General features: G+C 39.6%; 1 protein-coding gene across 1 annotated transcript; it reads left to right on the forward strand.

Annotated features, from left to right (window-relative positions):
• The first annotated feature begins 368 nt into the window (after positions 1–368).
• On the forward strand, positions 369–9214 carry ccm2 (CCM2 scaffold protein). Its single transcript, XM_046373615.1, has 10 exons — positions 369–775; positions 4830–5006; positions 5158–5241; positions 5341–5524; positions 5823–5959; positions 6393–6528; positions 6703–6760; positions 6861–6996; positions 7120–7258; positions 7950–9214. Exons 1-10 carry the CDS (start codon positions 746–748, stop codon positions 8243–8245), a joined length of 1377 nt encoding a protein of 458 aa, XP_046229571.1. The 5' UTR covers positions 369–745; the 3' UTR covers positions 8246–9214.
• Positions 9215–12009: the final 2795 nt, after the last annotated feature.

Consider the following 12009-nt stretch of genomic DNA (forward strand, 5'->3'; position numbering starts at 1 on the left):
CAGTTCAAAAGGTACAGCTTACTTTGACACCTGTGCTTTTTCTAATATAAAGAATTAAAATATCAGCTTTGGAAATAAGAGTATATTATTTATAAGTTACAGAAAGTGTGTATGGGAGCTTTAATAAAGATAACTGTGTCAGCTAGGTGTCAACATTTCAAATGTCTACGTTTTTGACAATAATTATTTGGTCTGAAATGAGTCTCTGACATTGGATAAAATGGTTTTTAATAAATAAAAAGTTTTTTATTTCAATTAACAACCTGAAAACCTGCTTCAACAGTTGCACCACTGTACCATTTGTTCCTACTGGCTCACTGAGCGACTCCGTTATCACTGATAGGCAGTGGCAGCTGTTTTGGTTTGTTCAAAGCAAAGCATGCTGGACCACAGTTCAACGCCCAAAATGGCGGCACGGTTGAAAACTTTTGCCTGTTTTATCCGAGTTTGCCTTGCTTATAGACAATATCTATAGTTGTTTCAGCGGCACTGAAGCATACGGTTTTTATATTGTTGGCACGCCGGTATTTTTTCGAGTGGTTCTGGAGTAAGGCAAAAACCAGGATGGCGTTTTGCTATCAGCTCAAATTCGGGCATCACTTTACCAATTTTAGGCTAAGCTAAGCTAGGCTAGCATGCTAACTACTGTCAGATGAGTGCTGGTTGAAAGCTACTGTAGTTATGTCCTGTCTCACCTGGATGTCCACGCTGAACTGAATATGAAGAAGAGGACCTTTACTTAGAAATGGAGGATGATGTGAAAAAAGTGAAAAAGGTAAGTCGGGCAGTTGACATACTTTGTATTGCAAGTTGATCAGCAAGCATGCTAAATTACTAGCCGGTCGGACTACAGGAGTTTAGCTGTTAGCTGGCTAAATTAGCCAAGATTAGCCATATATCAAGTAAATATCAGCGGACAGGGGCAAAGCAGTCATGATGTATTCTGACAAATTTATTGCCTTTTTATAAACCAGCGCTGCTTGAATGGGAAAAATGTCTAACTTACCCTATGGACGTTTAATAAAGGTAAGGCGCAACAGATTGAGCCTAAATGAGCGAGTAAAGTGTTAAGTTGCGTTGAGTTTATCTTAGTTCAGGATTGCCATGAGTTTTGCGATGGGTTTATTTCACATAGTTGTGTCAGTATCAACTTTAACTTAATGTTAATTTTGTAGTCCATTAAAATGTGTTCAGGGTTAATGTGTGTTCGTGTGCGGTAAATGCACTTGAAAGGAAATCAGAGGCCATTGTTGTATTGTTAGGCTAATGTTTTATCCGTTGGGGGATTTTTTTTTTAACAGTGAGGTTGGTTTAGCATTGTGTCAGTATGTTCAAGAAGGTAATGAAAACACAGCCAGGCTTCCCGTGCAGGTATGGGTCACGGACTATCTGTGCGCTCAGCATTAGCTGTCAGAGGCAGCGGTTATCAGTGTCAGTCATGCTAAAGGAAATCAGCGCTCCTTGGTTGTGTCAGCCAGCCAGCCTGCCCTGTCTCACACATATACACACACACACACGTACTAACTAATGATCCGATTTGATATGGAGACAGATCTTTATGTTCAGACACATAGCTGACAATTCTTTGATCTTTTTGTGCCCATTGTGTCTTACAACAGACACAGGAGATTTGCGCTCTGTTCCTCTGGTTGGCACAGGAGGAAACTGAAGGGCAGGACCCACCAAATCTAAGCAGGATATGACACTGACAAGCTCTCACAGCCTGAGCAGCATAATAAGAAGCAAACTGTCTGAGGTTAAGATCTTTGCTGTGATTGGGCTGGTCATTCCATTACTTTCCGGTGACAATAAGACTGGAGTTACTGGCTATCTGATTCCACCTCCTTTTGATGTGAAGGAACATTTGGATGGAAATGAACCGACATCCTAGTGTTAAGATTTGTTGTGGCAAGGAGGAAATGTTTTTGTCAGCACTGTACAAACACTGATAAATTTGCTTAGTTGTGACCACAGACAAAGATTCATTTTAAATGTATTTACACTCACATAGCAGCATTTTAGATTTTTGTAACGTGAAACTTAATGTTCCATATTTATGAAACTGGTTATGGCCACCTTTTGCTTGTTGTTGATGCCTCGTCAATACCGGAAAACAAGTGAAAATGTGTGTTGCTGTCCGCTGGGTTCAGGGTTGATTTTTAACTTTTGCCATCAGTGTTTCCGAGATACAGTACTCATTTGTGCCACTTGGTGGCAATAATGAACAGTATTTGCCCCAGATGTGTTTTTAAATTCACAGAGTATTATTACACAGGATCAAGTGAAAGCTCAGTCTTGTTTGTATGATTACTATCACTTTGGTAACTGATTTATTCTTCTTTTATTAAAGTATCCTTTGTGTCAGAGAGTCTCTGTGACTTCATGAAATTTTGACAGATGCAATCTGGAAACTGTCAAAAGTATCTGGAGAAGTTAAAGAATTTTTTTAGCTGAATTACTTTACAAAAATGTAGCTGGGTGAAAGCTGCCTTGACACACATTTCACTGAATGTGCTTGCTTGCCGACAAGCATTAACAAGGCAAGAATAAAAAACATCCTTATTGCAGCTTAGATTTGGAAAAGCAGAGAAAGATGGTAGCAGTTTACCTTGGTACCACCACTGTAGAAAATACGTTTTAGGTGTATGGAAGACAAATAGGTGTTATATTACTCTTACTTATTCTGTCTGAAAATTGAAATATTGCATGCTTATTTCACTGTTCAGCAGTCACTCATTAATAATGGCTGTTATTTGTTGACTACATTGTTAATCTTATACCCTGCTGTGGCACAATGAATACGGTTAAATCAAAACAATATAAAAGTACCCATGTTTTTTCTTGGTCTGTTTTCTTGCATTGCTCAGACATATGTGTGAGAAAGTTTGAAAGTCCCTCTGCACTTTTTGTCACTGTGGCCTTCCTAGCACAAAGAAGCCACACATTTTTGTCATTTGTGTTTCTATGTAAACAGATTTTCACCAAAAGGGCACTTATTCATCTTAAGGCCATTCACAGGGGTCAGTTACAGTAGCTTTGGTCTCACATTTCACAAGGTGAAGCCATGAATTGTTAATAGTGTTAAATAATGCACTGGTTATAGGTTGCACTATTGTATAAAGTCTGTGATCAAAGCAGATCAGGCAAGAATCAAATTATGGATACATCATAAGAATCACATGCAGCTCTTTGAACTATTACGGTTTTTGTCATTGTTGCTAACAGATTGTTTAATTTGTTTCTTTGATCCTCCTCCCAACCAGGCTTTAAATGGGATGCTCAGCTTTGTTGAGTGAAAATGAATAAATATAAATTAAACTGCTATTCTCACTACATTAACCATGTAGTTTTCATAATATAGATATTGTTAGCACACATTCTCTAAGTGATATTTACTCTTGCTTGATTTTATGATTGTAGAGCAAATTTGTTACATTGATCTTTTTTATATGGTGAATGAAAACAGGAAATAAATTCTGTAGAAGTAAGTCAGACTGTCTACACATTTGCCCTATTAAATGTGCAGTGTAAACTGCATTGCAGATGTGACATCTGTGGTTAGCATAATAGAATATGCCTTTTGCTCTTTGTATTTCTGTGGTTCAACAGTGAAGTGTATAAACCTTCACCTGCAGAGATGAGGCCTGAGTGAGTGATGCAGCAATCATCACATCACAGTAAAATATAAGGCTATGGAATAAAAGTGCTTGTGATCACACACTGTTTTGTCTGTGTTCAACAACGTCATAACAACATTGAAAAAAGTCTGCTGCAGTTTTTCTGTCGTTTCAAAATTCACAGTATGAGTGCGCGTGTCATCGCAGGAAGTTGTGGCTAGTCCCCTTCCTGTTCTTGTGCCTGAGTATAGAGACAGAGACACTTCCCTTCCTCTGTGGGAGGTCACACCCCTCATATACCCACTCGTGCTGTGCTTGATCCTGTATGTGTGGGCAGCTGTCACTGTGTGAGTGGGGAGGCAACAGGTGACTAGTTTAGACGGTGCAAGTGTAGCAGCATCTGTGATCAGGCTGTGTGCTTTTTGTTGAATACGACTCTTCTGTCTTCGGGGCTCATGGAGCATGAGGTAGGCTTTTTTAAATTGCTGTGAAATGATTTTTGTCGTGCATAGACCTTGGATAAAACTTGATTGAAGTTTTTGTAAAGCATACTTAACTGAGTTCTTAATCAGTGACACATTGAGAATTTATTAGCTGGTGAAAGAACTAAAGAATGGATTGTGAAATGTCTGTGTCAGCTGTTTACTGATCTTTTAAGGTTAATGTTCATAATTTGGATTTTTTGTTGTGATCTTATGTCATGTTTTACAATGACTTCAACTGCAATATTGCAAATACTCCAGCACTGCAAAGTGCAGAATTTCCTTTTGCACATGCTATTGTTGATATTTGAGCAACATGTATTGGGTAACACAGAGTGTTGTACGTTTGCACACTCAAAAAGTCCATCTGCTGCATCTTACTCTGCAGCTACCAGCACAGTCAAGGAAAGCAGGGCCAGCAGAAAATACAAACAACAGAAGTTTGAAATAAATTCTCAATTCATTCAGAATTTCATTTTTGGGGAAGCATTAAGCCTGTAGCTGGGTTTTCAGTTGCTTGTCTGTGTTGCAAGCTCATTGCAGCTATATTGTGAGTATAAATACTCCTGTACTTACTAATAATGCTTACAAAGACATAATACCAATGGCATGTAATTCAGGAGTCTGAAATGCTACAGATCCATACAAATTGTGCCTCATTTTTTTTCTGCCTTGGTGTTTTGAAAATCTTCTAATTTCTTTCAACCCCGCTCTCTTTGTCTTTATTCAGCCTGGTATCGTGTCTCCGTTCAAGCGAGTCTTCCTGAAAGGTGAGAAGGGGAGAGACAAGAAGGCCCAGGAGAAAGCCACTGAGCGCAGGGCCCTCCACACCTTCTCACTCTCTCAGCCTGACCACCGCATCGACCCCGACATCCTGCTCAATGACTACATTGAGAAAGAAGTCAAAGTGAGTGTGGCTAGGAGTGATATAAACTGTGTACTACAATTTTGTAGTACTATTTACGCAACAGGAACTAATGATTTATATAATATTAGGGTCACTTGGCGGTTTTGTGCAACTTTTAGTAAAAACGTTGTGCATGTTCTGTCCTGTCTAGTACTTGGGGCAGCTGACATCAGTTCCAGGATACTTGAACCCTTCTAGTCGCACAGAAGTGTTGCAGCTCATTGACACTGCAAGGGTGAGTATCTGAGTTAAAGGATTCAACCTGATTTGGTGTTTTTGATTTCTTATCTTAACGGTGACAATTACCCACACTGTTTGCATGTGGGATTGTTAGAAGTCCCATCAGTTGGCAGGCCAGCTGACAGCAGAGCAAGATGCAGTGGTGAGCTTGTCGGCGTACAACATAAAGCTTGTATGGCGTGATGGAGAAGACATCATCTTGCGAGTGCCCATCCATGATATTGCTGCTGTCTCCTACATCAGGGATGACTCTTTGCACCTCGTAGTGATCAAAACAGGTAAAAAAAAAAAAAGAAAATAAAAAACATTTTTAAAGGTTCTGGTAGGTGTTGGGATTTTAGAATGAAATAGTTAAATTTGTTATGTTGTTTTCAGTTGTAAGATTACAGAATCTTAAGGATACAGAGAGAACTGGCTTGGAATCTTGTTCAAGCAGAAGCTTCATACAGTGATCATCTAGATAGGAGTTAACTTGCAACACACTGTTTAAAGTCAGTGTCTGCTAAATTGGCAACAATTCAGCAATAATAATATAAGAATACTAACAATATGTGTGCATTCTTCCATGTTTTTCAGCCCAGGAGTCAGGAGGTTCTCCTTGTCCCAGCTCGTGTCCTGATCTCAATAAATCTCAGACCCTGAGCTCCTTATCAGAGAGTGGAGCTGTGCTTGTGGAAGTTTGCTGTCTGCTTGTGCTGGCTGTTGACAATAAGGTATTATTTTGCATATTTAAAATACTTCAGGAGAAAAGAAATGCTTTCAAGCTTTTGTTACACACAGTATATTATGGGCGCACACAAGCACATAATGTAAACATAACGTTTGATTGTTTGGAAGAAACTTCAGAGGGACCCTTTCAGAGTGAGAATGTGACCTGAATCAAGTACTGAAACTATCATCCAAAGAATACTTTTGTTGGTAGAATGAGGCAGATGTTTAATTGCCAGCAATTACTTACAGGTGTAAATAGCAAAAATGATAAGTTACAGAGTTCAGTTAATTCTGGTGCACTTTCAGTCTACAAGTTACAAGATGTCAAAGTGGTGTTGACATTGTTGGAAAAACATGTTGCAGAGTACTGTCATGAATTAGTTTGCACAGTAGTCATAGCTAACTTTTAATAGCTCAACCTTTTTTGTCTTTTAGGCAGCAGCAGAGGAGCTGTGCCTTTTGCTCAGCCAGGTCTTTCAGATTGTTTACACAGAATCAACCATCGACTTCTTGGATAGAGCCATTTTTGATGGCGCAACTACGCCTACCAGACACCTTTCTCTATACAGTGGTGAGGAATAAAACAGACTTGCTCTTGAGAGAAAAACAAACAATGAAACAAACAAATGATTGATTTTATCTGTAGATGTTTTAGACATTTTACCTCATTCTCATGATACTGAAGTTTCAGAACTTAAGTCAGATATGAACCTATAAATTTCTAGGTTTTTCGTTGTTGTTGTAGATGATTCTTCAAACAAAGTGGATGTTAAGGAGGCCTTTGAAGAGGAAACCAGCACATTGTAAGTACATACATTTTCATTTTGGGAAGTGATTTTGAGATATCTCCGGAAGTGGTTTACTTTTGGCTTGACACTTACAGAGGGAACATTTGTCTTTAAGTCCTTTCCAGGGCTCTATGGAGGCAGGAGAAAACTCTCCGTCGGCTTCCTCCCCAGCGTCTCCTCAGACGAAGACCGCAAGCGAAGGAGAGCTGAGCACCACTGCTGCAGAGCTGCTGCAGGACTACATGACCACAGTATGAGGCTTTCACCTTCTCTTTCTTTGTCCCTTTCTGTTTTCAAGAATAACATTTTTTTCAAGCTGTACTAATTGTTGTTCTGATTTTTCAATATCTTTTTTTTTTTCTTCCCTTTTCTAGCTGCGGACAAAACTGTCATCACAGGAGATCCAGCAGTTTGCCACCCTGCTCCATGAATACCGTAATGGTGCTTCCATCCATGAGTTCTGCATCAACCTGCGACAGCTCTACGGGGACAGCAGGAAGTTCCTCCTCCTTGGTAAGACCACTGTATTTCCCCACAAGTCAAATTACAATGACCTGGTGTAGCTAGACTTCCATGATGTATAATGTTAATAAAAGAGCAAGATAAGAAAAATTCCAACTTCAGACTGAAGTTTGAACAAATGAAGCTGAACAAATTGAATCTGTTGTAGCATGACAACCTAATTTCCCCTCGGGGATGAATAAAGTCATCTGTCTGTCTATCTATGCCATAACCAGTCTGTGGTTATGGCACCAGTGTAGATAAATAAAGGTTTTATCAGATCAGTCAGGAATTGCTTGCTAACAGAAAACCTGTTGTACATTGGCAATACTTTTCACTGCATAAGCTTTATTTCCTGTCCAACATATTGAACTGGTCTTTGTTGGTCATGGTTACGCTGGTGTTTTCAGTGGCACTTTCATGGTAGAGTCACAATTGGATGTATTACTTAACAATAAGAAGCTGCTTCTGAAATTGATTTATGTGCTGATGTGGATTGAAATGTCACAGTCTCGCAATCGCTTCCGATTTTCCTGCCACAACCATTTCAGAGACATTATAAAAAGCAATATGTGGGAGCAAGTACCATCTACACGGCTGTCTCCTCAATAATGTAACTCTTCCTGTGTTCTCTGACTCTTTTGTCATAAAATATGTGCCAAATGTAGTTCATGGGTTTATGCATTGAAATGTGCCTCTGCAGGCCTGCGTCCCTTCATACCAGAGAAAGACAGCCAGCACTTTGAGAATTTCCTCGAGACCATTGGTGTGAAGGACGGTCGAGGCATCATCACCGACAGCTTTGGTCGTTATCGGCGCACAGCCAGCTCTGCATCCGATTCCACCACCAATGGCAATGGAGCGACCGGAGGAAGCGCTGCCTCAGACGAAGGCCAGGATGCCTCTGAAGGGGACGAGTGGGACCGCATGATCACTGATATCAGTAATGACATCGAAGCTCTAGGCTGCAGTATGGACCAAGAAGGGGTGACACCTTGACATGGCGGGTAAAGGGAGATTTTTTTTTTTTTGCTGACATAGAATGCCAGCCAGTCATGAGGCATGAGCTGAACTGATCAGATGAAGGTGGTCTTCAGCACTGACCTAAGATTTTGTTTATTGTATTTTCCTCTAATTATCAAGAGGACGTTACGTAGTCCCCTCACATTCACGGAAAACCTCAAACTTTTACCACAAAAAAAACAAAAAAAGAAAAACATGAAGTCAACAAATGCACTTATGCAGACCCTGTAGGTGACACACAGTCTGTTGGCTGTGGCCTCTTATATATTTTTGAAGTTTCTTTGACTTTTGGACTAGTTTATTGGCAGTATCTGCCACTGCTTTTAACAATGTAACAGAAACCTCCAGAGTCTTTGAGAATATTTTAGTCTTTGTCTGAATACCGTCAAAGACTCTTGAGAATCCGTCAGGGGACTATACATGTTTTTAGAAGGCTAAGACTGAGGATGTAATGCTTTTCTATCATTAAAGGTCAGTCAGCTTCAACCACCAGGACAACTTTGTTTATCTTCATTTATTTCACATTTGTGCGTTGCTGTGAGAGTGTAAAAAATTTGCCCTATATAATTTTGTTTTTCAGCGTGATTTGTGTACCACTTTGTTTTACACTATCATTTGTTATCAGTGTCTACTCATTTATATAACTTTGCCTTATTCAAACTGACCAAGGAAATGCTGTAAAAACAAAAATTCTCATTCAAGTGATTGAGTGGGGACTGTATTTGACAAAGCCAGTTAGGTAATGGCTGATGTAAATGTATGATTTTATGTTTTTGTTCTTCTGCTGCAGGTCATCTTTTTATGTGTTGTGACATTACATTTATCTGTCATTGTGCCTTTACACTGCAGTACTGCTGCCAACTGTCGGTCACACACAGACAGGTAATTATGAACTGTAACTACAGTTGTTGCAAATCATGGTTATTAAATAACAGCTACTTTAAACGGTTTATCTGGTTTTGTTTTAAAATTACAAACACCATGATGCCTTAAAAAAAATCTGCCTGCTGTATTATCAGGACTTTGAAGTGAGACTATCCTCCACATTAAATTTGACTCTCATTCACCAAAACTGACACGGAAGTTGAGGGTTTCGTAATCTGATTTTGATGCCCTCTGACTGATCATCTGCTTGGATGCACCTAAGCTGCTGTGGAACTTCAGTCTGAGTTTCATCAAAGCAGTCAAGCTGGATGTTTTCCACAAAGTTAGGGATTAGTTTTTGTGTGTGTGTGTGTGAGAGTCTGAGGTACCACAAATTGGCAGGACTGTTTTAGCATTAAGTACATTCCATTCTGTAAAGCCATGCACCCGGATTTTAAACCATTTCCTTCACAGGTCTTTCATACATGTTATGTTTTGTTTTTTTGGTTTTTTTTTAAAGCATAATAACTGGAATCGAGATGCTTGTGCGTTGTCTGTACTCTCTCATGTTTGTTGTGGGAATGAGAATGGGAGTCGAGCTGTAGGAGTGCACCTGGCTTCAAAAAGCCTCTTTGACTTGAGACACTGTCTGCCTCGAACAAAAGGATGAGATAATCAAGCCAATGATCTCACAGAGCAAATACAAATTTCTTCTCATCACTCGGTCAAATTATTCGTGGTTAGTTGTACCTGTTTGCCACAATGTTGCTTCATTGTTTTGGTTGAGAGGGAGGGTAAATGATTTTGTTTTACACAGTCTCTGTTTAATTGAACCGTGTTTGCCATCTCACAGTACTTGGCAGAAGCCTAATTGGCCTCCTGTGAATTCTCTTCTTAATCCAATTTTAGAAACAGACTGAAACATTCAAGTGCCTCATTTGAAGTAAGTAATTATTAAATAGATCAGCTGGTTTAATTAAGTCATTTAGGGATCCCATGCTGTTTTATAAAGAGTTTAGCAATTATCTTTACAAGACTGGAGCTCCTACAGTGCCTCTGTAGTGACTTTATCATTTTACGTGAACATGCCTCATGAAGAAGAGTCAGACTGAAGTTTGTTTACAGTCCATAACTTTGCTTGCTGCTTTCGTGAACTGCACACGAGGCACATGAAGTCGGCGATGACGGATAAACTGCATGTGGTTACTGGAGCATTTGGCAGCTCAAGACCCATATATTTCTACACAGCACAGCTCCAAATTAATGCTATTGTTTCTGGTTTCTTCTTCTTTCTTCTTTCAATAAAGTTTAAACAATAATGATAAATAATAAATATCTCGAAATATATTAAAAATTAAAACAGTAATCTGCCACATTCAAGACAATGTTACCCACCAGCCAAATCTCACACAGAGCACGCAGCTAACTTCAAAATGAAAAGGATTCTGCAGGCCGGGAGCTTTTCACAAATTAATATCCCACATAGAAAGCTCTGGTTTAAAAAGTATTTTAGGATCCTGCATGCGTTTAATATGTGTCCAGGAACTGGTCCAAGTGCTCCTCTGACCTTATAAATCTATTTTCCAACAACCGACCCAGTCCGAATCAGTGTCTCGATACTCCAGGGGTTTAATTGTGTGGTCAACCTTAAGCCTCATGAGTCTGCAACGTGCTGTATTTCTCCAGCAAAAACAGTCTGATTCAGCTCTTATTCCCACACCATAAAAGGTAAGAGTGTTATTGGTAGTTAAATCTTTTCCAGTAAAATCGCTGACTGAGTGGTCAAAGTTCTAACTTCGCAAAATGTCACAAATGAGGAAATGGGATATTCTGTCATCACATCATCCAGGACGAAATCATAAAAACAGTCAATATGTGGAATAGCCCATTGATTAAAACACTGCAGTGTGCCCATTTAATGTGTTCTTCTCCAGGATGTGGTGTTCTGGTCCTTAAATGTCTCGTCCTTGCAGTAAATCTGGGCTGAGATGGGATGTACTAAGACACTCCTACACAAAAGCTTGATGTGAGATGCAGTCTGGGATTCTCGCCAGTCTCACCCTGTGGTTCACCTTGGTGAGGTTTCTGTCAGCCATTCATGCTTGAGTTTGCACCTCAGCCGTGGTGAGCACTGTAGCTCTGTGGTGTTACATCTGTTACATTCCCGGAACAGGATGGCAGCTACATTACCAGTGGTGAACATCCGATAAAAAAAGCCCTCAAAAGGTAAAGGAGGACAGAATCCCTTAATAAAGATACTCAGAAAAATCATCACATAACATAATTTCTGTTACATTGGATGCTGATCCTATGGCTAAGGCATTTTTGTACCAATCTACTTCTCAACATTTTTTGAATCATTATTGTGGCTTTTGATATGGTCAAGCAATAGTGCCTGATTTTATGCCTGTCAAGTCATTTTGTTATGCAAATGAGATGATGTAGGCATGAAATTAATAAAATGGCAAACTCCTGGGAGAGCTGTTGAGCAGAACTTGAATCTAAACAAGCACAGTGCTTTTAGTTTCTGAAGTTTCCTCGAGCACTGCCATTTCAGATAAGAATAGTTGCACAGTTTTTCATTGTAGCTAATAGCTTAAAAATAGGAATAGGAAAGTTTTCTGGTAGTACAGAAAAAAAAGAAATGTAACCACCTTGATCACAAGTAGCTTGTTAATAAAAAGTATGTGATGGCCTCTTTGGCAGCCATTCAGTCAAAAGGAGATGTGCCTTTCAGCAGCGATAAGCTCACATAAAGCTGGAGCTCATGCATAAAAATCTCAGGCTCAGCAAAGTCATTCATGACATGCCACTTCAGGCCCTCCAGATGGAGAGGGACACAGGGATCAGCCAGTGGGTTACACCAACTCTCACAC

Source organism: Scatophagus argus, chromosome 19, assembly GCF_020382885.2.
Source record: "Scatophagus argus isolate fScaArg1 chromosome 19, fScaArg1.pri, whole genome shotgun sequence".
In the NCBI taxonomy this organism is placed as follows: Eukaryota; Metazoa; Chordata; class Actinopteri; family Scatophagidae; genus Scatophagus; species Scatophagus argus.

Coding starts and splice junctions, on each gene's coding strand:
- ccm2 (XM_046373615.1), top strand. CDS start 746: ATGGAGGATGATGTGAAAAAAGTGAAAAAG. Junction 776..4,829: donor ATGTGAAAAAAGTGAAAAAG/GTAAGTCGGGCA, acceptor GTCTTTATTCAG/CCTGGTATCGTGTCTCCGTT. Junction 5,007..5,157: donor ACATTGAGAAAGAAGTCAAA/GTGAGTGTGGCT, acceptor TGTCCTGTCTAG/TACTTGGGGCAGCTGACATC.